Source organism: Lontra canadensis, unplaced genomic scaffold, assembly GCF_010015895.1.
Source record: "Lontra canadensis isolate GAN:19392208 unplaced genomic scaffold, GSC_riverotter_1.0 scaffold4, whole genome shotgun sequence".
NCBI lineage: Eukaryota > Metazoa > Chordata > Mammalia > Carnivora > Mustelidae > Lontra > Lontra canadensis.
The window spans coordinates 1,041,035-1,067,347 of NW_022630998.1; the positions used below are offsets into that span (position 1 = coordinate 1,041,035).

Here is a 26,313-nt window from a genome sequence, read left to right on the forward strand (position 1 = left end):
GCCCGCGCTCCCGCGCGCTCGGTTGAACTGCTCCAGCGCGCTCCGCCGGCCTCCGCGCCGGTCCCTAGAGGCCAGGGAGGGTTTGGGGCTGCCGGACCACATCAAGGGCTTTCCTTCTCCGCCGCGCAGGGGCATGTAGCGCAGCCGGGACGCACACTCTCCCGCTCGCTCACAGACACACACGCACGCACGCACCCACGCACCCGCCGGCAGTTCCGAGTTTCCAGGTAAGGCGAGGCTAGTCTAGGGCTGGGGGTCTTGGGCCCCCTGGGTAGGAGGCTGGAGATCCTGGGCTAGGGGCGGGGGGGCGAGACTGTCCCGCCTCCTGGCGCGGGAGGCCAACGAGGCTCCGGCGCTGCGCCACTCCGGCTCGGGTCGGCTCCGGGCGCCGGCCGACAGCGGGGGCTACCTCCTGCCGCCGAGCTGTGCGGACCAGAGCCCTCGCGCCGGGCTTCAACTTGCGGGCCGGGAGCTGGGCTCCCCGGGTTGGAAGCAAGGCGGGGTGCACGGAGCTCCCTTCGAGCGGCGCCACGGCTTCAGAGTAAACTTTGCGCCCTAGCGGAGTTGGAAAGAGGGAGCCGCGGCGCCGGGCGGCAGCAGGAGGAGCCCGGAGCTCAGCTCTCGCTCCGGGGTCTAGGCGGTCATCCTCCCCAGCCCTGGGGCCCGGCTCACGCGCACCCTCCTCTCTACCCTCTGCCCCCAGCTTGAGAGGTTGGACATGCTGAAGCCGGGAGACCCCGGCGGCTCGGCCTTTCTCAAAGTGGACCCAGCCTATCTGCAGCACTGGCAGCAACTCTTCCCGCACGGCGGCAGCGGCGGCCCGCTCAAGGGCGGCGGCGCCGCGGGTCCCCTGGGCGCGCCGCAGCCTCTCCAGCCGCCGCCGCCTCCAGAGCGCGCAGAGCCTCCGCCGGACAGCTTGCGGCCGCGGCCCGCGTCGCTCTCCTCCGCCTCCTCCACTCCGGCGTCCTCCTCCACCTCGGCCTCCTCTGCCTCCTCTTGCGCCGCCGCGGCCGCCGCGGCCGCCGCGCTGGCGGGTCTCTCGGCCCTGCCCGTGGCGCAGCTGCCGGTGTTCGCGCCTCTGGCCGCCGCCGCCATCGCCGCGGAGCCGCTACCCCCCAAGGACCTGTGCCTCGGCGCCGCCTCGGGCCCGGGCCCTTCCAAGTGCGCCGGCAGCGGCGGGGACCTGCGGGGCGGCCCGCGCTTCCGTTGCAGCGCGGAGGAGCTGGACTATTACCTGTACGGCCAGCAGCGCATGGAGATCATCCCGCTCAACCAGCACACCAGCGACCCCAACAACCGTACGTAGCTGCAGCCCGCGCGCTCTCCAGGGGCGCGGGCGCCGTCGAGCGCGGGCGCCCAGCGGGGAAGCGGGGAAGCGGGGCGGATGAGCCGAGCTGGGACTCCGGGGGGTGGGCTGGTCCAGGCCGCGGCTGTGCACCTCTCAGACCATTGTGGCAAAATTTTCCCGTTAGAGAAAGCGAGAGAACGTATGGGAAGTCGGGTGGCCCCTGGGGGTTCCCTTTTCCTTTCCCCCTCATTCCCTGCTTCGCAGCCCCGCGTATTTAAACCCGAGCTGCTCGAGGACCGGGCACACAGATCTCTGGCCTCCCGTGGGATTGTGCCCGGGGCCGGGCGGGTACGAGCAGCGCACTCGGGAGCTTAGCTTGGCCTCAGTGGGGCACGGGAGAGACGCTCAGTTTTTCTGGGGACCGTGAATTCCAGGGCTTGTGTCTCCTTCTCCAAACCTTGCTTCTGGAGTTAACTTCATCTGCTTATTTTCGGGCCGCCGGGTTGTCAGGGGACCCGCTGAAAGCCGCTGGAGTAAGAATTTTGGTTGACACTGGGTCAGTTTCTTCTCGCAGGCATGCATTATTATTAGGTCTTCTATTTATTTAGAAAGGAGAAAAAGAAAAATTTTCAGCTGCTTTATGAAAAAACATTTCCGACTGTAGGGTGGGGTCGTTCCCTGCGGATCCCGCGTTCTCCCTGCACCCACGATCGTTTAAACATTCGCAATCCGTAGGCACGCTTGTTGGTTTACTTGTTTTGTTTTGTTTTAAGGATTGTGACAGTGTTTTAGTATTAGCGGCGTACTCTCCTTGTTGCCCAGGAAAGGGCAAATGCCTAATTCAAAAATTAGGCAAAAGCCTAATTAGAGCTCGAGAGTCTCTTCTAGCTTCTATGCCTATATTCAGAGTTTCAAACGCTGCTCACAAGTACAAGCTCTGTTTTAAGGTCTCGCAACAAAAGGCTAAATGAAGGCCAAGAATGTGCATTGGTGCACACCCAGTTCTTTTTGGTAGTGTCAGAAGTTATGATGTGAACACCTAAGGCATTGGTGTAGGTGCTCCACATAGTTCCAGAGATCTCTGGAGAGAATATTAAAGGAGAAGAGAGTCAGGTTGAAAGCAGTAGAGGATTTGAAAGCTCAGCGCTCACTTGGCCCTTTTCATCTCATTCCTTCCTTCAGTTCCTGCAGGAGGAAAGTTGATGATCAACACGTATAATCATTCTATTTTGAGTAAGCCCCTTCCTGCAGAATGTCTCCCGCTCCCTGAACTTCTTAATTCCCTGAACTTCTTAATTCGTTGTAAAAGCAAAATAACTACAGGTTTTAGCTAAAGGACTCCCAGAGTCATTACTTTGATGAGGATACACTAGACACGAGCCTAGGGATGGTGGTATTTCAGTCTTTTCATAAGGGATGGGGATCGTTTTTCTGATGGAGATAATTATTACTAACAAAAAAGAACAGTTATATTTACTTTTTCCCTCTCCAGAGCTTGAGGGTAAAGTACTGGTTTAAAATGAGGGTTTCTCCTCGAATTTGCCCTGTCTATTTTGGAACTTTAGAAGATTTGATAAAATTATATTGTCCTAATGGATTAAAAAAAACCCACTTATCTTCCTTCTGAATTTCTTGACTATGTTGTGTTCATAAACAGTTCTTTTTTAAAAATATGTGAATTAAAAAGACAAGAAACGCTTTGGAAAAGACAGTTCTGAAATATAGGCATTGTGGCCTGAGCGTGCCTCATCAAACTTGCAGTTTCTCTGCTGAATTAAATGAGTGTCGGAAAAGATGGCAGCAGCAGCACCCTAGACCTCTGGCTGTGCCCTGGGCTCCTGTATTGTTCACAGTGCAGTCTTAAGGTTCAGTGCATTTTCAGAAGAAAACCTAGATTAATCTGAGAAAGAATTGGGAGAGATTGCTAGTTAATATGTGGTTATTGAGCCATTGGATCATCCAGGTAACATTTTCCTCTGAACGGAGGAAATGGATTATGATTTATTTAAATTATTCCCATTGTGTTAATCTTCCGGTATCCCCTTTTAAGTTAACTGACTGAACTGCTTCCCTGTGCAAAGTGTGGGGAGGTGGGGGGGGGGAGACCACAGAAGGCAGAGAAAGGCAGTTTGTCCTATTAGAGGTTGCACTTCTCCTTGTTTCCTAATTAAAGGGCCTTTGAGAAAGAAAATGGAAAGCTGAGGAGCTTTGTGTAATGCTGGCGGAGGGGGCCTGCCATCCTTCCAGAAACTTCTCTGGGCCAGAGTATACACTCATTGGAAACCTTGGGTTGTGTTTTCCAAAGATAGAGTGAGAAGTGCTTGAGTTTAATCTGGGGGAGGGGGCGGCGGAGAGGGGGTCAAAACAGAATCGAAATGCAAAGGGTGGGAAACTTTGGGCCCCCCCTTCTTGGGGGAAGTTGGTCTATTACTTGAAAGGTGGTGAAAACCAGAGCTGCTGCTTATTCCCATGTTATACGAGGGTGGGGGTGACATGGGGTGGGGTGAGGGGCTGCCAAGAAGGGAAGCATCTGTTAATTTTTCTCCCCTGCATACAGTTTCCCAGTTTCCTTTTAGGTTCTTGCCATCTGCTTGTAGAAGCAATCTGTGAAGTGACCACTCTGCATTGCTTCATTCTATTATTTTGTATTTAAAAGGATGTTGAGTCATTTTCTTTCTCTTACAAGGCTAAAAAAGGGACCCCCTCAATTCTCTTCCCTTTAGGAGAGTCCCTCTTTGCCTGGGAGCAACAACCCAGTAACACGTGTGAATCATTAACACTCGCTTCACCTTGAAACTTTACTGGCATCTTTGGCCAAGACCTCAGTTAAGGCATAGCGGAGGGTCCTGTAGTTTGCTTTCACACGAAAGGACTTAAAAACAGCAGACACTGTATATGCTGGCGGGGGTGAACTCTTCCCATATATTTCTCTTATCCCTGTGGGTTTATTCCACCATGGAAGTACACTTTCTCCTGACTCTCTGCATGCCTATTTGCCTCCTTTTTTCACCTCCCTAATCCCTGTGGGCGGTGGCGTAACAGAAATGGAAGACGGGGCCTTTCTTCCGTGTCTTGTATTACCGTCCGCCCGCATTTGCTGCTTGGTTGCCTAAAGCCGCTGATTAGGTCAGGCTCCTCCGCTGTTTGCCTCTTCTCGGCTTGGGGAGCTGGTGCCTTGCTTGAGACCCCGTCACTCCTCTTGGAAGGTAGGGAAAGGCGGCCACAGGGCGCCCCTGGTGTTTGTACGAATGATACCGGGCAGTGCCTCGGGCCTGGCTGATTGCCTTTGCAGACCTTCCAGGGAAGGTGTCCCTTTTTTCCATCCGGGAGGGAGTTGGCAGCTAAGCCCTCCCCAGGGGGTCTCTCCGCGTGGGATGGGGACGCTTTGCAACTTCCCCAGCTGGAGGTCTCTGCCTCCTTGCACTTTGGGGGAGCCTTGCTATGCAGGGAACAGTGGAGGGAACAGCACTGGCAGGTGCTCAGGTGTCAGAGTCGGGCGCGAGGCTTTTATCTTGGTAGCGCCACCCTTTCCAAGGGCCGGGGGAGAGGGGCTTTGTAAGAAAAGGGAATCCGGGGTTTGTCCAGTAGCCGTTGGAGAGAGAGAGGGGGAGAGCGCGCTAAAAGGAGGGTACTATCAGACCTGCCCCAGTCTCTTCCCATCCAGCTGGGAAACGCAGGTCCTACTTGGGGGAGCTCCCGAGCCCAGTAACCCCACAGTGGGGTCTTCCTGCCACTAAGGCCCAGGCTCTGCTGCTCCTGCCCAGCGTCCCCGCTGTCAGCCGCCAGCGACTTAGATTTCAGACCTAGTCCCTGGTGGGAGGGAGGCTGGGAGCCAGCGTGTGGGCTTTCCTGTTCTATTTTTCTTTTTCTCTTTTCTCTCTTTTTGTGTGCAGGCCCAGCCCCATCCCGTAACACACATGATTTAGCTATTTTACATCATTCGTTATCTAGCGCCCTGAAACTGAACATAGAGCCATATATTAGATTGAGGTTAGACGAGGTGGCGACTGTTTATTTAAGGTGATAAAATGGTCCATCAGCAGTAATCTCCATCGATATGTGCCACCAGGAGATGAAGGATGAGGGGACAAGCCACAATTAATTGCCCTATGGTTTTGTAGGGGAGAGTGGAGCCAGCCCAGGCCCGCTTCGATCTCCTCTCCCTCCTATTCATCATCTCTGTGTTGTGTATGGCCGCCTCGCAGGGGCAGGGGCCAGCCAGGTTTATCTCGGCGCAATATTCTCCCGCCCGCACACCCCGGCGCTCCCATTTAATTTATTAATACAGTCATCGGAAGACAAGTAAAATCCACATTGCGTCCCCCCCTTTCTGTTCCTCCCCCTTTTGTCTCTCGCTCTTGGTCCCTGGGCCAAGCCGGCAGCCAGGCGGAGCGGGGGAAGCCCTGTGCCTGTGCGATTTCGCCGGGAGCTTTAAACTCGCCTAGAGAGAGCGCTCCAGAAGGTTCCGCGCGCCCACAGTCGGCTCCCCTCACTGGCCGCCGGGGCTAGCCTGCCTCGCCTTCTGGACGCGCCTCCGGGGCCTCTCCCGGGAGCCCGAAAGGCTCCAGTGGGGTGGAGGCCAGCAGCCGCGGGGAGGGGGCGGTGTCGCGGCCCCTTAGGTCTCGTCGGGGAGTCCCCGGCTGGCAGGGAGGGGCCGAGGCCTTCAAGGTTCGGACTTGGGTGCCGGACCTCCAGCCGGCCTGGGCCTGGCCATCCGCCCCGTCCCGTCTAGCCGCTGGCGCGCGAGGGCTGGCGGCAGAGCGCAGGCTGGAGGCCGGGGGCGTGCACCCCGGTGTGGGAGCCTCCGGCCGCGGCGCCCTGCTTGCCCCCAGTCTCCGGACCCCGGCAACCCCGAGCCCGCCGCTACCAGCAGGCGGCACTCCCGGGGCGCTTCGCCGGCCGGGATCGGTGGGCGCCGGCCCCGCCGGGCTCGGCCTGTGGGCCTGGGGGCCACGACCTCCCCAGCGGTCGGGGACGATTTATAGCTTGGCTGTTACTGCCGCCCAGGCGGGAGGCAGGCTTCTCAGCTGCATCTCGGTGTCCTTTCCAGAGGATGAGTGAGGGCAGGCGGAGGCCTAAAGGCGTCGTGGAGCCGAGGCTTGGTCTGGTGGGGGTTTTCCCCGCGGGTCCTGGCTCTGCCGGGGCCCACACGCGTCCGTCAGCCTCCCCAGACAGCAAAGAAGGCCCGAAACGATTTAAATTTCACCTTTCCTAGAACGCGAAGTGAAACACCAGGAAAGAAAACCATGGCCTGCTTTGCCCCCCCCCTTTACCTTCAAATAGCTCCGTTTTCAGTTGCAAAAGTTGCGTGTGTAGTGGGAAAAATACTCCAACAGTACACAAGGGTATGAAATGAAGAGTGAAAGTCTGCTTTTCGTTACACTTGGCCTGGCCTTCCCAAGTCGGGGTGAATTCAGTCTGTAACCTGGTGCTCCCTCCTCTCATTCAGGGGCGCAGAAACAGGAGCACTGACAGACCTACTAGAGACAGAGGAGGGAGGGACCATGATCTCTCCTATTGCCTAATCCTAGAAATAGCGTTGCACAGTATCTTGCTTGGAGATTTCTGATTATGTTTCTCACAGATATAGAAAACACTTTACAAATAATAATTAGGGACTTACGGAAAATTACCCTTTTATTTTAGGATAACCCAAGAACGTTTATTTGCTTACTCTTTAGGAATACAAATAGACTTGTATTATGTATTTCCTGGCGTGGAATGTAGTGTGTAATGTATGTGTGATATACATTTTGGAGGGGTGCAGTTGGGGCATCTAGTCAGCTTGTCCCTCAGACCTCTTATAGGTGTTTATGGCTCTTCTCTAGAAAACACTCTGCTAGAATGTTTGTCTCACTGTGCCGCTTTTCTCAACCCCTGAATAATAACTGAACTTGTCTGAGGCATCTTCACGGTCTTCTGGGACCCTGAGACATAGAGTAAGAGGCCAGGTGTTTTCAATGGCAGAGGTTTTGTGTATTAAAAAACAACAAGGTATAAGATGTAATTGGATGGCATTGGTCATCTCCAGCAGAATATTTTGATGGAAGCACGAGGTGGTTTATCAGTTAAGACTCATGTAATTAAAGTGAATTGGCCTCCCTTTCGCTGCTGTGGACTTCACGCACCAGTAGTCTTCTACATATTGGGAGAAACTCTGCTTTTTCTAAAGCAAAATGCCACTATTAAGTTTTTCAACACCGCTGGAGACCGTTGAAACTTAGGGAGAAGAGAGTTTCGGAGGACCGCTTGGAGGAAGGGCTAGCCATAGTTTTATCCTGTGTAACAAATATGGGGAGTGTGTTTGCTGTCTGTGGGGGTGGTGGCCGGAGTTGGTATTTTTCCTCCTTATTTTATTACTGATGTATTTGGTCTGATAGTACAAGTTGCGGAGATGTGGGAAGTTGACAGGATCTCTGGTGTGAACGGGTGGGGAGTGAATACCAAATGCTCTTGCTCCTTACCCTGTGCCTGGTTGAGCCAGCCAGAAAGGGAAAGGGAATTAAGCAGCTCCCTGGAGTGATTTGATTTTTATTTTTTACGGGGCATGTTGCCTTTGCTTATTGCCGTTTGTTTTAAGCTGTTTTTGCTACGATGCTGAAAGGTCATCTCTGAGGTCAGACACTAAAATTCAGAATCCAGGGTATCATCTGTTCACTTTCTGATACGTTTAACCTCCCCAAACCCAAGTGTGGGAGAGAGATGCAGAAATCTCTGCAATTCACTGATGCTAGAGCAATTTTTGTGCCCCCCCCCCCCTCCATAATGCTTTCAGTGAAATACTTCAGTTCTATTGATTATGTGTTTGGGTATAAAACTCTCCCAACTTTCACTGGTCTCCGTAGATCTTTAGATCTGGAGGCTTTGAAGTCATCCAAACCTGACTGAATCTTTCTACCACTTTCTAGTTTCTGATCCTTGGTCTCGTTAAAATTGCCCGTGAAGCCTCAAATTGCCTCATCTGCAAAATGGGGATCATGATACGATATTTGGTTCAAGATAGGTGTCTGGAATGCCATAGGCACTGGGTGACTTTGAATTTTTATCATCTTTCTTTCTTTCCATTCCCCCCTTGTCATGAAGTTGTTGTTTTTCACAGTCAGAAGCTTGAGAGGATGTGTGAAGCGTTTCTGGAAGGGCTGACATATGGTAAGGTTAGGAATACTTTCCACCTAGGCTCTAACGTCGGAAGCAGAGCCTGATGCTCTACTTGGATTAGTTGGTGTTACTGGGAGAGGGGGCCTTTGTGTGATGGACGCCCAGAGGCATGGGCACTTCCCCACCTGTAGAAACAGGTTGCTGCTTTTCACTTGGGGGGACTGGGACCCCTCCAGGAGGGGTCTGACCCCTGCAGTCAGAGGGTCCTTCATCTCCTGGGCTTTCTTGGGAGGAGTGCGGGATAGGGGGCTGAGGAGAAGCATGGCCGACTGGAGCCCTTCTCCACTGAGATGGGATGAAACAAATGGCGAAACCAGGGTTCACGCCCCGCAGTGGGGTTCACCTTTAGGGGTTCCTTCCTTGAAGATTCCTCAGTGATTCTCTTTGTCAAAGGTTACCTGGGCTTTCCTCTGTCTTAGCACGGATGGGACACACTTAGAGCGATCCCCCAGGCCTGGCAGCGGCCAAAGCCAGGTACAAGAGCTAGGAGGCTCCGAATGTGCCCCAGTTCCTGCCATCCATCCGTCCGTCCGTCCGTCCATCTGTCACTAGCCACAGGGCTCCCTTGCGTAGGGGGTGAGGCACTGCAGCTCCCCAGGGAGGCTGGGCTGGGGAGGCCGGGTCACGCTGGCGGGCGCCGAGGCTGCCTCGTTGAGGCAGGTCTGCAGGGCCGGGGCGCAGACACCGCGGCTCCGCCAGGCCCATTAATAACCCGGAGGGCGCTGCGATCCGACAGCGCGGTCGCCGCAGGCCCTGCTTCCCGCGGCCACCTGGCCTTTTCCCATCCAGTTCGAGTGCAGGGACCCTGGGCATCCACAGCCACCCGACCCAGCGGGAGGGCAAGGGTCCCCTTGCGCTGCTGGCTGCTCTGGGGGGCGTCGGAGAGGGAGCCTTGTTCACAACAGTTCTGAGAATTGCTTGCGGCCGTGGTGCGGCCGTGGGGATCAACCCTCTGGGCAAGAGTTGGGGCCCTCGCCGCTGAACCGTTACCCTGATCCTTAAATTTGCAATTTATTCCTTTTTGGCTTCTGGGAAGAGCTTGCATTCCAGCATAGGCACTCCAAACCCACCAGAACAGTCCCCCCTTTTCCACCCGTGGCCAGAGCGGGCTCCATCACGGACCCCAGTGCCACTGCGCCCTCATTGGCCAGTGTCTGATGTGCTGGAGGCCACCGGCGGGCCACGGTGACTCTGCACTCTGGTGCAGGCACCAGGGGGTGGGTGGGTCCCTACAGAGTAAGCAGGGCGCTCTGTGCTGGGCTGGTAGCCCACCTGCCCCAGTGGTTTTAGATGGATCTTCTAAAATTGTAGAAAGAAGAAAACCAATTATACTCAGGCGACCAAGGTAGAATCTCTCTGAGACAGAAGGTTGAGCAAGAGATGGGGGTCTGCTCCTGGCACCGTGAGAAACACACCTGCAAACCCCTGGTCAAGAGAGGACTCCTGGGAGCAGGGGAGAGGAGCAGAGGGAACTAGAGAAAGAAGGGAAGAAGGAGAGAGAGACACACCTCGAGGAGTAGAAAGCAGGCCATGGGGGATCCTCAGCGAGAGCCACACCATCCACACCCAGCTCGCCAGCCTTTTGGGACACTGGGGGTGAGGGGGCTTGCCCCCTACTGGGCCGATTTGGGTGCGGCAATTTCCCTGTCCCCACCTTCCCAGTGGCCTCGGCGGCCTACAGGGCTCACTCGGTGGGTGGCTTCCCGGGAGGGGATGGGGTGGTCTCGGGGTCTCTCTCCCCGAGGAGGGGCCGCCTGGAGCGGCGGGTTAACCTTCTTCCTTCCCTCCCTCCCGCCCGTCTCCGGCAGGTTGCGACATGTGTGCGGACAACCGCAACGGCGAGTGTCCCATGCACGGGCCGCTGCACTCGCTGCGCCGGCTCGTGGGCACCAGCAGCGCCGCGGCCGCCGCGCCCCCGCCGGAGCTGCCCGAGTGGCTCCGGGACCTGCCACGGGAGGTGTGCCTGTGCACCAGCACCGTGCCCGGCCTGGCCTACGGCATCTGCGCGGCGCAGAGGATCCAGCAGGGCACCTGGATCGGGCCCTTCCAGGGCGTCCTTCTGCCCCCGGAGAAGGTGCAGGCCGGCGCAGTGAGGAACACACAGCATCTCTGGGAGGTAAGCCCCTCTAGGCCCAGCACTTTGCCAGCCCTTTGGAGCTTTGGCGGGCGAAGATCCTGGCCCTTGGTGGTGGGGTGGGGAGCAGCTTTGGGGAGAGCCTCCCTTGTTCTCCAGATGGCAGTGGAAGATAGGTTTCTCTGGTCATGCAAATGCCAAGGTGTCCACAACACCTGCAGAAAGGAGGTGCCTGCTTTGGCCTGGCCCAGCAGGAACCCAGCAGGAAGGCGGGGCCTCCAGGTTTCTGTGTGTAACAAACCTCTGTTCCGGCTGGGTTGGATTTGACTGTTGGTCTCCCTGGGTCTTGAGAGAAAGAAAAGCCAGCAGAGGTGATAGAGCAGAGGAAGCTGGGGCATTGGGGTGTAAGCTAGGTGAATTTTGTGTCCCATTCCGAGCTCTTCCAGGATGGTTTCGGGCACTGTTCACTGGGCAAGAAGGAACATAAGCATAAACGGGAAGAAGAGAGTCAGGCTTCTTTTCTCAGATAAAACCATTTTTCTTAATGCTGAACTGGAGAGCCTGGGGCATGTTTCATAACTTTCAGGGTGTCCCAAGGAAGCAAAATTACCTCATGAGTCAGAAAAATCACAAATTCTGCCTCTTCTCAGACAAAGCACAATCATGCAGCCTTCCACAAGAGAGAGAATCAAAACAGAGGGAAACTTGGAGCACTTTGATATCGCCCAATTAATGATATTATTTCAGTGGCACAATCTTACCTCAGGCTATTATTTAAAAATCAGTAGTGTATTTGAAAAATGTTAATCTGAGATTTCTCCCAGAGCTTTACCGTTGATTTCTGAGATCCAGCGCTGAGGAGGCAGATTCTTAGCCATAGGTGGTCCCCCCAACTAGCTTTAGCCACCTCTCATCCATGGAGTGATTTCTGACATACAAGATGGTGGAAGTCTTACCCCTTAGGGCCAAATGTAAATGTCACAGAGGCCAGGCAATATAATGGGAGTGGCCAGAAAAGAAAGTCTGTCAAGAGGCCAGCTTGGCCAGGACCTTAAGGCTCCGTTAATGGGTCATTTCTGCATACACTCATTGTGTCATACACTTGGTTGCTGGCCTGTCAGGATGGGCATGCTCCCTGTGAGCTGCCGCCTAGTCACTGACTAAAACTCAGGGGACTCAGTAACCCACTCAGATTTTCGCTGAGCCCTCCAGTCAGCACCGTCTTAGGCCCTGGAGACACAGTGTTGTGAAAAACAAATCTGGTCTCCACAAGCATTCCATGAAGGTTGGCATTGGGCACTGGGGCCCGAGCTGGTAAAACCCCCTTTGATGGGGGGGGCGGGGAGCTAAGTGGTTAAACTCTCAGCCCAGGAGCCCAAGATGGTAACATGGCAGCCATGGGCCGCACACCCCACCCTTATCCAGGCTCCCAGCTTCCATTTCGCTCCTAAACTGGAAAAAACAATGACACATTTTTAATCTTTCAGGATGAGATTTCTTGAGCGAGGAAGAAAATGTTGGGCGTCTTTATGTCACCAAAGGCACTATGTCAAGAAAGGCACTTTCTTTCTTTCTTTCTTTTTTTTTTTTTTAAACAGATTTTTTTTAAATAGGAAAATGGCAGGAGAAAATGGCTTGGTACGTAGAGCCAGGTTAGAATTTAGAGCTTTTTGGATTGGAAAAACTGACAAGTGGGGAATAATCAAAGCATCTGGTTTTGAAATATTTCCCAGTTGGTTTTTGTTTCTGACTAATTAGTTGTAACCTCCAGTGCGGTTTAAAGTTTATAAAACACTTCCAGGCACTTTTCATGTTCCAGTAGTGTTATTAGGAGCTCTAATACCCTACAGTTTAAGGTCTGCCAATACTTTTCCGAGGAGATGGTGAAGCAGTTGTTCAAGGGTACAGATTTGTTCCATCTGCAAATGGTAAAATTGAACACTGTCGTATTGCCCTCTGATGCCCCAGGTTTGGAGTTCATCTATTTTTAGAGTGTCAGGGGATGGAGTCATAAACATGAAAAAAAAAAAATCAACCAACAACCCAATAGTTCATTGTTTCGTTTTACTTTAAAGGATCTGGATATGAATGGGATGTTGGCTGGAGATCACTACACAAACAGAATATAATGATAGATATTAATACCGAAAAGTATAGAGCCTTCTTTTTGTGCTTTTCCTTGTACTTGATTAAGTTAAAATTCTGTCGAAATAAGGAGAGTGGGAATTGAGCGATGTTGTTGATGCCTCAGTGGAGAGGAAGTGCGTCTTCCCTGTTGTTTTAGGTATGGGAGGTGGTTCTGTGTTAGAAAGATGACTTGCCGGGTGTGTGCGTGCTTGAATCCTCTCCAGATCCCTCCTTGTAGATTCAGAACATGATCTATTTATTTTTATCATCTGTTAGAACAGTTAGAATAAGCAAACATTGCGGGGATGGAAGGGATATTAAAAGTGATCAAAACTGCAGCCGTACAAAATGTATCCGTCTCCTGGGAGAGCCTATAAAATGTGATAGAGCAGGGCCAGGTAACTTAGGGCCAATGTCCATTTGTAAGATAAAACACTTACTCTAATAGGTTTCAGGTTTTTATTCGTATGATTATTTTTATGCCATGAACTCTGAGTTTATTTTTAATTTTAAGCTTTATGATTTTTTTTTTTTTTAACGAAACGTGACACTTTGAATTTAGTCAAATTTACGACGGGAGAGTCTAAGTGTTAGATTGTTCCTGAAATGTTAGTCTTTGCTTTCAAACCTAAATTCTCTTGTGGAAAAAGTCATCATCATCATCGTATTCTTCCTATTAAGAAAGATTCCATCATCGGAATACACGGTAGATCTATAGGAAATTTTCGGCACTAATTATTTAATGACTCATGTAATAATTATCCATTAAAAAAATTCTTTTTTTTTTAAAGATTTTATTTATTTGACAGAGAGAGAGAGAGATCACAAGTAGGCAGAGAGGCAGGCAGGGAGGGGGGCGGGAAGCAGGCCCCCCACCGAGCAGAGAGCCCAACGCGGGGCTCGATCCCAGGACCCTGAGATCATGACCCGGGCCGAAGGCAGAGACTCAACCCACTGAGCCACCCAGGCGCCCCCAAAAAAACACATTATTTTAGACATCTTCCAGATTATCAGGTTGACATAAAGCAGATCTTTAAAAACTTAAAAGCAGTCGAATTGTTACTATTTCATTTTAAAAGTCAATTGGAATCGTCTCTCTTGCTCACATTTTTTTTCAAGTCACTTGCTGATGAAGAAATGTCTTTATATTTAGAGTTCAATACTCGGGGCCTGGCGGATCTTACGGGGGTTACTTATCTTTATTTCAGTACAATAAATGGATGGCTAATCTTTTCCCGTCACTGTTTCCAAGTAGATGATGGATTTTTGTTTCAGTTTACAGCCCGTTGTTTTTAGTATGGCTGTACTTTATTATACACATGAAGGCTTATTACAGAAACAATCAGATTCACCTTAGTTACTGCTTTTGTTTAATCATTAAAAGCTCTATTTTCTTTGTAGAAAATGACTTTTTAATATTTAACATACATCAGCCATGGGGAGCTTATTTGATTGTTTTGTCAGTATGCTGTCATCTTTTAGTTAATATTTTCTTTGTGCTAATCCTGGTTCTTAAAAATATAGCAATTTAAAGGAAGTTCAATATCATTCCATTACTTCAATATATTTTGGCTCTTTGGGGGTATCTGAGGGAAATTCTAGGAGGTTTGTTTTTTTTTTTTCTTCTTTCTCTTTTTTTTAAAGCCAGGAGCCCAGGTGATTTTTTTTTTTCTTTTGTAGTTTAAGGAGATTAACAAACTAAAAGCCAAATTACTAGCCTTTTTTTTTTTTTGGCCAGTTTCATTTAGAATTAGATTTTAATGTGTTTTACAAAAAATAATAAATTCACTGAGTTTAAAACAAAAACATTACAGGATGGATTAAACAGTCACTCGCTTTTGCTTACATACATTTATTCCAGCAAGACTTGGATGCATGGTATATTTCTAGCTCTTTGGCCAAAATGAGAAAAGTCTTTCTGAACATTTTGCAAAGAAAACATAGTCTTTCTCAGCAATTAGGTCTTTTTGATGAGAGTGAGATAATTTTGTTCTAATGTGTTTTCTAATAAAGAAGTGAAAGGCACGTTTGATTTCAACATTTATGAAAACATTATCTCAATTATTAATGTGCCCTTTTTCCCTTGAGATAAATTAATCTAGTTGCACATGGTTTCCCCTTTCTGCTTAACATCAGAATTTAATGTGACTGGACCTGAGGAATGTATGTCGTGCAAACCTAAAATTCTATTGGATATAAAATACGGAAGTTTAAAATAAAGTTACAGTTTAATTAAGATGGGCCAGAATTACCCAGGCCTTTATATCAGAGTCTGATTTGACAGGGAATTTTAGGGACAATGATAAAATTAATCGCACTTGTTTTCACCCTCGAAAAATTACGCTGCTAATTGAAATAATGTAGTGACTTGTTAAGATTACAGTCAAGGTACTAGAGAGGGCTTTAATTTTATAGAATCTGTCTTTGCCTCAGTAAATTTCAGTGTCTCGTTTTCATTTACACTATGTGAAAACCTTCATTATTTTTCTTCAGAAAAGCAAAGGGGGATAACATAATGTGGGGCATTTTTTTTGTGTGGTTTGATTTTATGCCATAATATTTTAGATTTAATAAGAGATTTGCTTCTAAGCAAATGATCAATTTTTCATCATTACCATTTAGCTTAGGTCGAAAGACATTGATGAAACCAATATTAAAAATATATTACACATTGCTAAATGTTTATATTTCAAAACCATCACTGGCAATTGGTGCTTGAAGGAAATGAATTGACTTCATATTTTAAATGCATTACTTACATTTTTTTTATCGTCACCCAATTCCACGTAGAGTACTGTACTCACTTGTATATATATTTAGATGTTGAAAAAACAATTTAAAATTAATCATTTAAAATGAAATTAAAATCACTTAAAGATTTGATTGAAATCATTTTAAAATTGTTCCCGTGATAGTATTATAATTACGTAGTCCACGGTTTTGCTTTACAGACTTTGGCTCATTGGGCCCGATTTACCAAAGCACCAAGGGATAGAATTATGTGGCCGTTCCCAGTCATATTGAACTAGAAATTGTGCTTCTTAGTAATTTATCATTTCATATAATGGACTGCTTGTCAGCGTGGTTTTGAATATGTCCATTTCATGAACTCTAAATAATTTCTCCTTAAGAATAAACTGGAGTCCTATTCCTATGATGCCTACAATTTGCAGAGGAACAGCTGGTGTATCTCTTCAGCTTTGCCTCATTTGATTTGAAGATGTCTGTGATAGCGGTGCCCATTTGATAGAGTGTGAGCATTTTGTAGTTTTACGTAAACTGTACAACCATCTGCCGCCTCTTGGAATGGTTTCCAGCATTGTGTTAAAAAATAATCAAAACTTCGCACTCCAAGTCGGCTTTGCAGGGGCCCGTGAAAGTCCTTCTTTTAAAGGGTTTATGTCTCGCCCTGCCCAGTGCCACCCGTGGTTTTCTTTTTTTTTTTTTTTAAAGATTTATTTATTTATTTGACAGAGATCACAAGTAGGCAGAGAGGCAGGCACAGAGAGAGGGGGAAGCAGGCTCCCTGCTGAGCAGAGAGCCCGATGTGGGGCTCGATCCCAGGACCCTGGGATCATGACCCAAACCAAAGGCAGAGGCTTTAACCCACTGAGCCACCCAGGCGCCCCACACCCATGGTTTTCTCCCATTCACGTACTAACCAGGCCCGACCCTGCTTAGCACACACCCGTGGTTTTCTAAGTCCAAAACTGATACTGGCGTTAAAAAAAAAAAAAAAAAAAAAAAACAAAAACCAAAACAACAACGTCGATAGCAGCCATTTGGAAATTCTCACACGAGTGAGGTTTAATCCAAATATGCATGTGAAGTGACAGGGCCTCAGTTGCAAATACTTTATGAAGAGTGATGTGTTCTGTATCTCAGGACTCTTTTTCTCATTAGTCAGTTCCTTTTATCTGTTGTTTACAGATCACTCCTCTTATTGATAGCATTTTGTCCATACAGAGGAAATAACTCATAAGTATGTCTTGTCACAACTGCATATTTCCTGACCTCCTATGCTTTTTGTCCCCACTTTTTTCCACACTGACTTTAACCATAGGGTCAAGAAATTAAAGTCAGAAACTCAGCCTTTAACCATAGGGTCAAGAAATTAAAGTCAGCAACTCAGACTGCCCCCACCCCCCACCCCTGCCCCCGGTAGCGGGCGAGCCCGATGAAAATGCGTTTATGGTCACGTTGGGGCCAAAGAACCTGCAGGGGAGCCTCTTTATTTTATTATTTTACTGTGTTGTTTCAAGCACTTTGAATTATCCGAGGAACTGTCTTTTGTTACCCGGAGATCACGTAACGGCGCGCGTATAATAGGACGGGTTTTTCCCGATTTGATGGAATGCCAGCCTGTTCCTTAATCGGGAGTCAGGTCCACGATACCCACATCCCCTCGTGCTGCGGAGCGGAAGAATGCCGTGCCTAGAACCGCTGCGGGACCGCCTTGTTCTCTTCCTCGCTTGCTCTTCCCCCTCACCCCCCGCCTCCCGAATCTTCCAGGCTCCAAGCTTTCATGAGTTCAGACATTCCTTGTGTATTTACACAAGAAATACAGGCTCCGGGATAGCTACTTAGCATAAAAGCCAGAGAAGCCGGAGCAGAATATTCTTTCCCTTGTAAGCCTTTGCCACCTCGCTCAGATAAGTTACAGAATTCCATTATCCAAATTGTTACACATGTGTGACAGAGGTTGACCTTTTGTCATGTCAATCCTTTTTGTGTAGGCCCCAGGCTCCAGCCTAATGGCTCAAACCCTGATTTACTCACTGTAATAAGGGCAGGAGGTCAAGCAATTGTCAGGCCGTCCTCTTCTTGGAGCCTGGTTGAAGGCTGTTAACACAAAGCTTTTCAAAGTGAATTTACAACCAGCACCACTGACAGAGGCCAATCAGCGCACCATAAATGTCAGGTTAGTGAGATTGAGCAGTAAGTAAAGTAGTGACAGCACGCTATTGGCTGGAATCAATTGGCCAAGGTTTAACTGAGAAGAGCAGTGTAGGGGTGGCGGGCCCCGGGAGGGCGCTAAGTGTGCAGCCTGGGTTTCCAGGTGGGAGCATGGAGACGTACCTGTTGGGTGGGGGAGGGTTAGCAGGCACTGGAGGGTCTCTGCATCCCCCCGGCCCCCCTCTGAAGCTTGGTGGCAGAGAAGGGTCCAGCATTAGAAAGGAGAGGGAGCCAAACTGTGAACGGCGTGGGGTTTCCAATACCAAGGGGACGCAGGCAGCGGCTCCCCGTTCAACCAAAATTTAATTATTGTTCAAACTCCAGAACCCTAATGGGGATGTGCACAGAGGCGCAGACACAAAGGAACACCCCCCCCCCCCCCTCCCCTGCTCTTCTCGGGGCCATAAGCAATGCCAAACTTTCGTGGAAGTCACTAATGAGTGATTATGGGTTGAGGGCCTGAATATCCATGAGGTGTGGTTCCCCTCCACGGAATGTTTTTATCATTTTGTGCAATGACAGCCTGGACAACAATTCATTTAGCTCTGAAGGCATCAGCATTAAAATGGAGGAATCCATTAAAAGGCTGTATGCAAGGATTTATAAATTAGGCAATTTCCTTGATTATTGCAATCATTTACAAAATTGATTGTTCCAGTGTGGTATAGACAGATTTCAGCAACTCTCATTGACAACAAGCACATTCGCTGGTATCTATAGCTACTGGTCACTAAACCAGGTCACCGTACCTCCCCGCACCTCCCCTGTCGTGTTTGGTCTCAAGGTCAGGCCGACTTTCAGAGAACCTTGAAAATTAGGACGTTTCGGTTGCCTTCCGAGGAGACGCGGGTTCTTTGAAAGGTTTGTGGCCTTGTTGGCACAGGTTGAGTTCTCGTTGTAGAAGAAGGCGCTGATTCCGATGTATTTCGGATCAGCACAGATTTTGAAACGATGCCAACTGAAAAGGAGATCATTTTGGCAAATCGCAGCCATACATATCTGTTTGATTGAAGATCTGAAAGTCAATAATTTGTTTTATTTGTTGGTCCTTTGAGTTCTAATCATCCAACAGATATATTGCAGAGTCCCTGGATTCTAGGTCAATTAATTCTGGAAGGCATAATAAAGACATTGTTACAAGTGTGAGGTGCTCAGAATGCTGCAGATTTTCCTGTAGGAGAACACACACCACAAGTCCACTTGGTGCTTAATCACTAACCACAAACCACAGAGTTGCCTTTATTCCTGAAATATCAGAGAGGGGCATGCCAAGTGTGTCTGCAGAGCTCTGTCCCATGAAAGCTGGCCCTGCGGTTTGTGCTTAGTACAAAATAACTGACTTGAGACATTTGTTTTTAATCATCATTTTGTTTTTAATCACAATTTTTCCCTTTTGGAACTCCGAAACAAAATGGGGCTTGTAAAATAATAACACTTGAGAAAATCGGTTAATGCTGCTTGGAAGACAAAGACATTTTTTAGCCTTTCCTCCTTTGAATCCATAAAGATTGGATCTCAGGGTAGCCCTTTGTTTGAAAGGGTAAACGTTGTGTTTTAGGAAGACCTATGGCTTGGAGTTGGGGTCTTGTTGCTTCAGAAGCCAGAAGTGCCTGTTCATTTTTAATGAGTTGCAATCATGGCTTACAGAGTCAGTAGAAGGGCAGTATTTTCATATCAGTGTCTAGATATTGTCTCCTCGTTTTTACTTACACGTTCCTTTCCACAGGTATTTCTGGTTTCTGTTAAGACTTAAAAGCCACAGGACCAGATCTGCCCAGGGTGAACTGTGAAGCAGGCACTCACTATTACAGATGCTTTCTACCAGGGCCCTTGTACATTTATTTAATAAACTGAAATCTACAGGATGCCATGATGAAATAACGACATGGGCCTAAGCCTATTTTATTAAAATGAAGGGTGTTTTTCACTCTCTGTGATCATTTTAAATTAAAGCTGCCTCAGATAATGAAGTGTCTTCTATAGAAACATTCAGTGTAATCTAATTCAGCAGAAACTTCTTAAGTGCTTTTTAATTGGAATCAAATTAAATGTAATCAAGTCATGTTTTCAGGGTCTTATAAAGCACGGAGACCTAAGTGTTCTTAGCACGCTTGGGAATATTAATGTTGATCACAAATTTAGTACAACGGTGCTAAATTCTCGGATGTCTGTGCAAACTTCAAAATGGTAGATAATGAATGCATAAATAAATTTTTGGTTAGAGGACAGTGCTTTCAGAATCTGTTTCATTTGTCCCCAAACTAATGTTGAGATTCATTTGTGATGTGTGATGTGTGCGTGTATGTGTGTGTGTGTAATGTATATATATTCATAGATGTATGTGTATATGAAAAACATGTATCATTTCTGGGGGAGAGAATTCTGAAAAACGTTGGTCTAGTGAGAAAAGCACTTAATTTCGGTTTGTTGCAATTTAATTGCAACTTACATTTGGACCTGGATAATCTACAATGTGGAAAATCTAATAATTAAGCTTTAAATAAGGGAAATGAGATTTTCTATGAAACCTAGTTAATACTTATCCCAAGAAATCCACAATGTATAGAAGTATACACTAGCAGTAACTGTTGTGGATGGTTTGTTTGTTTGTTTGTTTTAAAGATTTTATTTTTTTAAAGTGATCTCTACACGCAGCACGGGGCTCGAACCCACGACCCTGAGACCAGAAGTCACGCACTCCACCAACTGAGGCATCCAGGCACTAACTCCTGCCTCCGCCTCCTTTTGATGACTTTTGTGATGGCCTTGTGAGAGATGACTATATCCTATACTAAATATTTATTTCATTGAAATCACAGTTTTGGTTACATAGATTTGCACAATGTCTTTTAGATTTTGGGAAGGCAGCAAGCAGTGGCACCATTTTCATGAGATTTTCTGCAAATGGTTAAATTTGGCTCAGCCATGATTAGATGTTGATTTGGGGTCTAGTTCCATCCTCCCCCTCTGTATATCTCCTGGTGGGAAATTTCATTAGCAGTCTGCAGGCTCTGCTGTATTACAGAAACACTTCTGATATTTTTGTATGTTTTTAGTGTGTGTCTTTAATATGACCAGAGGCTTTCTGGGGTCTGTAGGGAGGTTTTAGTGGTCCTCAGAGAGGAAAAAAATTTCTGTTTTTCTTTTTATGCATGAAGGTGTTAACAAAAAAGGATCAGATCTGTTTGAAAGGCTTTTCTAAGCAGGAAGACTCATTAATTTACCTACTTTACATGTTAGACTTCAGGAAAACTGCTAAATTTCTTTGTGCCATTATTTCTCCTTGCGTAAAAGAGAGGCCACTGTACTGTTGTGCAAGTTAGACAGTATTTATGACTTTTGTATAACAAGAGAGATTTCCCTTTTTCAACTGGGGTTTTAATAGTAATTTTTAGGTCTCTACGAGTACTCTGAACATAGTTATAAAGAATGTTGTTATTTGTCTGATAAAACAAAAGTCTGTGCAGAGTAGACCATGACACACGGTTTGAATGGATTTGATTACTTACTATAAAAATAGGTTTAAATAATATTTAAATGCAAAGTTATTTAGCACTGCTTACACGTAAGAAGGGACTATATATTAAAGAGATCCCAAGGACCCCTGGGTGGCTTAGTCAGTTAAGCATCTGCCTTCACCTCAGGTCATGGTCCCAGGGTGCTGGGATCGAGCCCCCCCATCCGGCTCTCTGCTCAGTGGGGAGTCTGCTTCTCCCTCTCCTTCTGTAGCTCCCCCTGCTTGTGCTCTCTCTCTCTCTCTGAGAAATAAATAAATAAAAATTTTAAAAAGAAGAGATCCCATATAACATGGGCATAAAATAATCATTGGATGGCTGTAATTTTTTAAGTTTATTATTATTATTATTATTTTTTTAGTAATCTCTACACCTAATGTGGGTCTTGAACTCATGGACCCTGTGTTCAAGAGTTGCATGCTCTTCCAAGTGAGCCAGCCAGCCTGGGTGGTTTTAATTTTTAAAACTACATTTCTAATGGAGGGCAACAAGGATAACTATAACTATTGGACACATAAATAAGAGTTTCTAGGTGTATGATTTTAGTAAGTGAAGTGATGGCCCTTCATCCTCATGACAGAGAACAGACTTGAAAAACAAATGTAAGGGGAATGGCTGAGAAACATCTAGAAAAATCACAAGGAACACCCAAAACCTGAAGGTCCTTTGACCATGGACCTCAAACCAGGAACCTTTCATTAAGTGTGACACTGGATATTGAATTCTGAATAGAACAGCCTCTCAATGCCTGGTATCTTGTGGCTTGTCCATATATTTTAAATGACAACAAATCAACATTGTGGTGCATTTACCACTGTCCATGGAAACATGTGTGCTGCTCTGTGTGTGCTAGCAGATAATGACATAATGGTACACCATCAGATTTTGAATGTGTCAGTTTCAACTGTATGAAAAGCAACAATTCTAACTAACGTTGGGTTTTATTTTTTTTAATAATTTTTTAAATGTTATTTTTTTTTAAGATTTCATTTATTTGACAGAGAGAGAGATCTCAAGTAGGCAGAGAAGCAGGCAGAGAGAGAGGGGGAAGCAGGCTCCCCGCTGAGCAGAGAGCCCGATGTGGGGCTTGATCCCAGGACCGTGAGATCATGACCTGAGCTGAAATCAACAGTTGGACACTTCACCAGCTGAGCCACCCAGGTGCCCCCAAAATGGAGAATTCTAAGTGACTGCTGGTAATTAGAATATTTTATTTATTTATTTATTTTTTAAAAAATTTTATCTATTTATTTGACAGACAAAGACCACAAGTAGGCAGAGAGGCAGGCAGAAAGAGGAGGAAGCAGGCTCCTTGCTGAGCAGAGAGCCCGATTCAGGGCTCCATCCCAGCACCCTGGGACCATGACCAGAGCCGAAGGCAGAGGCTTTAACCCACCGAGCCACCCAGGCGCCCTGGTAATTAGAACATGTTGGATGAAAAAATCGACATAGAACCGAGACATGTCCTAAAGAACAAAAATATTAGGTTATTATATTATTTTTTAAAGATTTTATTTATTTACAGAGAGAGAGAGAGAACAGAAGCAGGGGGAGTGGCAGAGGGAGAGGGAGAAGCAGGCTCTGTGCTGAGCAGGGAGCCTTATGTGGGGCTCTATCCCAATACTTCGGGATCATGACTTGAGCCAAAGGCAGCCACTTGACAGACTTAGCCACCCAGGAGACCCTGGTATTAATATTTAAAAAAAGGTTTATTTTATATTAATCATGTCTAACATGGTATTCGGAGTTACTAGTTAGATGGCATTCTAAGCAAGGGTGATATTCGAAATATTTGATAACTGGTTTAGCTCAGACTTTGCCCGGTGAACCAGGATGCCTACCATTGGATCTGTGTCCCATGGGGTTGCTTTTCAACTCTGAATCTAGGAGAGTTAGTTGAGCATTAGGCTAACAATTCAATAAGCAATCAGGAAGAAAAGTAAATCTATAATAGATACAGGGGTTTGGTTTTACAAGGTAAGAAGTTCTGCTGGTTGTTTGCACAACCGCGTGAATATACTTTACATGACTGAACGGTACACTTCAAAGTAGTTAAAATGGGGGCACCTGGGTGGCTCAGTGGGTTAAGCCGCTGCCTTCGGCTCAGGTCATGATCTCAGGATTCTGGGATCGAATCCCGCATCGGGCTCTCTGCTCAGCAGGGAGCCTGCTTCTCTCTCTCTCTCTCTCTCTGCCTGCCTCTCTGTCTACTTGTGATCTCTGTCAAATCAATAAACAAAATCTTTAAGAAAAAAGTAGTTAAAATGGTAAATTGTGTGTATTTTACCCCAATTAAAAAACTCTACATTTTCACCAACTTTTCTTCTAATTCTCAAACTCTGGCGTGCAGAATTTCCTGGTGCGCAGAGCCAAGCGAAATTCAACCTGGGCTCCTGCCGCTAAAAGATTCTGGTTTGATCATCCAGCACTGGGACGTGCCAGTCTGTTTTCTTAACATGTGTCTCATGTGGTCCTCAAACTGCACTTTAAGAAAATGGAGAATTCTGGGGCGCCTGGGTGGCTCAGTGGGTTAAAGCCTCTGCCTTCGGCTCAGGTCATGATCCCACATCCTGGGATCGAGCCCTGCATCGGGCTCTCTGCTCAGCGGGGAGCCTGCTCCCCCCACCCGCCCCGCCTGCCTCTCTGCCTACTCGTGATCTCTATCAAATAAGTAAATAAAATCTTAAAAAAAAAAAAAAGAAAACGGAGAATTCCAAACTCCGTCTGGAGACACCCAGCCTTTCCCCTGCTTTGGTTCTGGCCCTGGTCTAGTCTCTTCCGTTCCTGTGTTCATCCTAGCCTTCCTCTCATTCCACACCTTGGCTAATGTTCAGGTATCTCCCATCTCCTCCCTGACCACCCCCTCCAGACAGATGGATGGATAGACAGACAGGCAGAGATACACAGAAATATTGGTAGGGCTAACAGATAGCAGGATACCCTCCCATGACTTTCATCTTTGATATATTTTGGAGGTCTACCTGGTCAGGTGGTCAGGAAGCGGCCAGAAAGGCAGAAAGCTTTAGGCTATGTGTAACCTGCAGCATGTCCTCAGCCCCTAGGTAATCAAGGTGTGTTCAGAAGAGGGTGGCCTTCTGGACAACATTTGGTGAAGTTCACAGGGCCTGAGCCTCCAGCTCTGTCTGGGTCTGAGCTATGTGGCTGCCAGCAGACCCCTTAAGTCCTTCATCTCTTACCAAGCACGACTCCCCTCTCCGTGTCACCTCCCAGCCCCTTCTGTGCAGCCTGCGGCGGTAGAGAGGCCACAGGAGCCTTGCCTGCCATTTGCTGTGAGCAGTCGGTAAATTTTCCATATGCCAACTTGATCTGTACATTTGTTGATCTTTTCCGGTCTTTATCCTTGCTTGAGTTCCCAGTTTCTGGCTATTGACAGAGGTAGTCTGTGGGGTTGCAGCCTGGTTCTGGGGCTCCCCTTCTCACACCCAGCTCACCTGTTCTTACTGCTTCAGTTGCTTTCTTGGACGGATGGCTCCCATATTCCAGCATGCACACCGATCTTTCTGAAGTCCCGGATTTTCAGTTGTCTTCGAGTCCTCTCTGTGTGGAGATGTTGCAAAGCAAATTCATTACCTGCCCCTGCCCCACATCTCCCCCTCCCCCCCATAGTGGCTCTTTATCCTTAACTTACAGGACTCTCAGAGTCCTTTTTGGCCTGTGAGCCCAGCATTTTAGAGTTACTCTAATGGTTTTTAAAAATATTTGGATTCCTGGGAACTAACAGAGTATCTCAACACACAAAAGGCACTTGCTCAACTGCGTCAACCGATGAAGAAACTTTGCAGATGAAGGCAAAAGAAGTTAAATCACTTGCCCGAGCTTGTATGTAGTGAAGGTAGGATTTCCACAGAGTGTGGGCTGTAGAGTCCTTGCTCTAAACCAGTCCGTTGCTGTACTGCTTACCCCTTTCTGCTCTCACCCCTGGGGCTTGAGTGTCTGCCTCCAAGTTCTCCATACGGCTGGCCCTAGCCTCTGGGCCTGAATGTGAGCTTTCCCTCCTTGGTAGGCACTGCTTGGGTATCTCAGGTACAGCCCAACCATAACTTCATAGAGACGTGGTACCTTGTCCCTTTACATGACTAGCCCACCTTGTGTTCTAAGACCATGGGTGCCATATTTATCATGCTAGAGAATTCAGACTTGCCAGTATTCAGAAAATCACAGAAATCCATTTATCGAGAGCCTACATACATGAGGTGTTGTGCAGGTCACAGAGATGGGCACGACCAACTCTGCCCTCAAGGATCATAGAATGGTAGCGCCGTGAGTAATTCCACTTGGAACAGGTGCAGAAAGTGCTATTTCGGTGCAGAAAGTGCTATTTCAGTGCACAAAGGTGTCTTCTCTGTCACCTTTGTGCTGGGAAGGTCGCGGGAAGTAGGAGGTATTTGAAGTAGGAGGTATTTGACACAGGGACATAAATGATGAATGCTTAGGGAGTTGGGGATTGGGAGGGAGGTGCTCCTGGGGGAGGATCAGCCCCCATCAATGGATCCACAGTCTTTCTAGTCCCACCTCTCTTGCCTCTGTCTGTCCTCTCAGTGAACAACTTGCTGTTCTTTGGTCTATCAAAGTCTTGCTGGTTTCCAACTGTGATGTTGCCTGAGCAGCTTTTGTACCCAAATGGTTTACCCTTTTCATTCTGGTCAGGCCACACCTTTGACCTTATTAAGAGCCACAACTCGCAAGAATTCATTTTATTCTCATCTTGGGCCTCCACCACCCTGTCCACGTTCTTTTGTCCTCAGCTATCCCCCTGATGCTTGTTGAAGTTGAGCCTTATTCCCTGATGGTACAGGGGTAGCCTCCGTTGGTAAGCTCATATTTGGGACATACTTCTACTAAAACATAACTGGTCATTTACCTGTAATTCAACTCTGACTGGGTGTCCTGTATTTTTATTTGCTTAATTTGGCAATCCTATTAAGAGGCTAATGGAGAAGGGACCGCACAGAAAAAGGGATGACCCCTGAGACTGTCAGGAAAGCCAGTGTGCTGGAAACCAAGGGAATTTAGAGAGGCATGATGGGAGATAACATCAGAGGGGCTCTGGGGAAGACTGTGCATTTCATTGTGGGTGAAGTAGATCTTGAGCCAGAAGTCTCCTGACCCAACTTGCATTATAAAAGGGTCTACGTGGGTGCTACATGGAGAAGTCCGTGAAGGGGCAGGGCTGG

General features: G+C 47.8%; 1 protein-coding gene across 1 annotated transcript in view; it reads left to right on the forward strand.

The window, feature by feature from the left end:
- Positions 1–23: 23 nt before the first annotated feature.
- Positions 24–26,313, forward strand: part of PRDM6 (PR/SET domain 6) — a 103,533-nt gene continuing 77,243 nt past the window's right edge. The window contains exons 1-3 of the mRNA XM_032844358.1: positions 24–227; positions 704–1,298; positions 10,255–10,562. Coding sequence (XP_032700249.1) covers positions 719–1,298; positions 10,255–10,562 — 888 coding nt within the window. The 5' untranslated portion in view covers positions 24–227; positions 704–718. The remainder of the gene's footprint in view (positions 228–703; positions 1,299–10,254; positions 10,563–26,313) is intronic.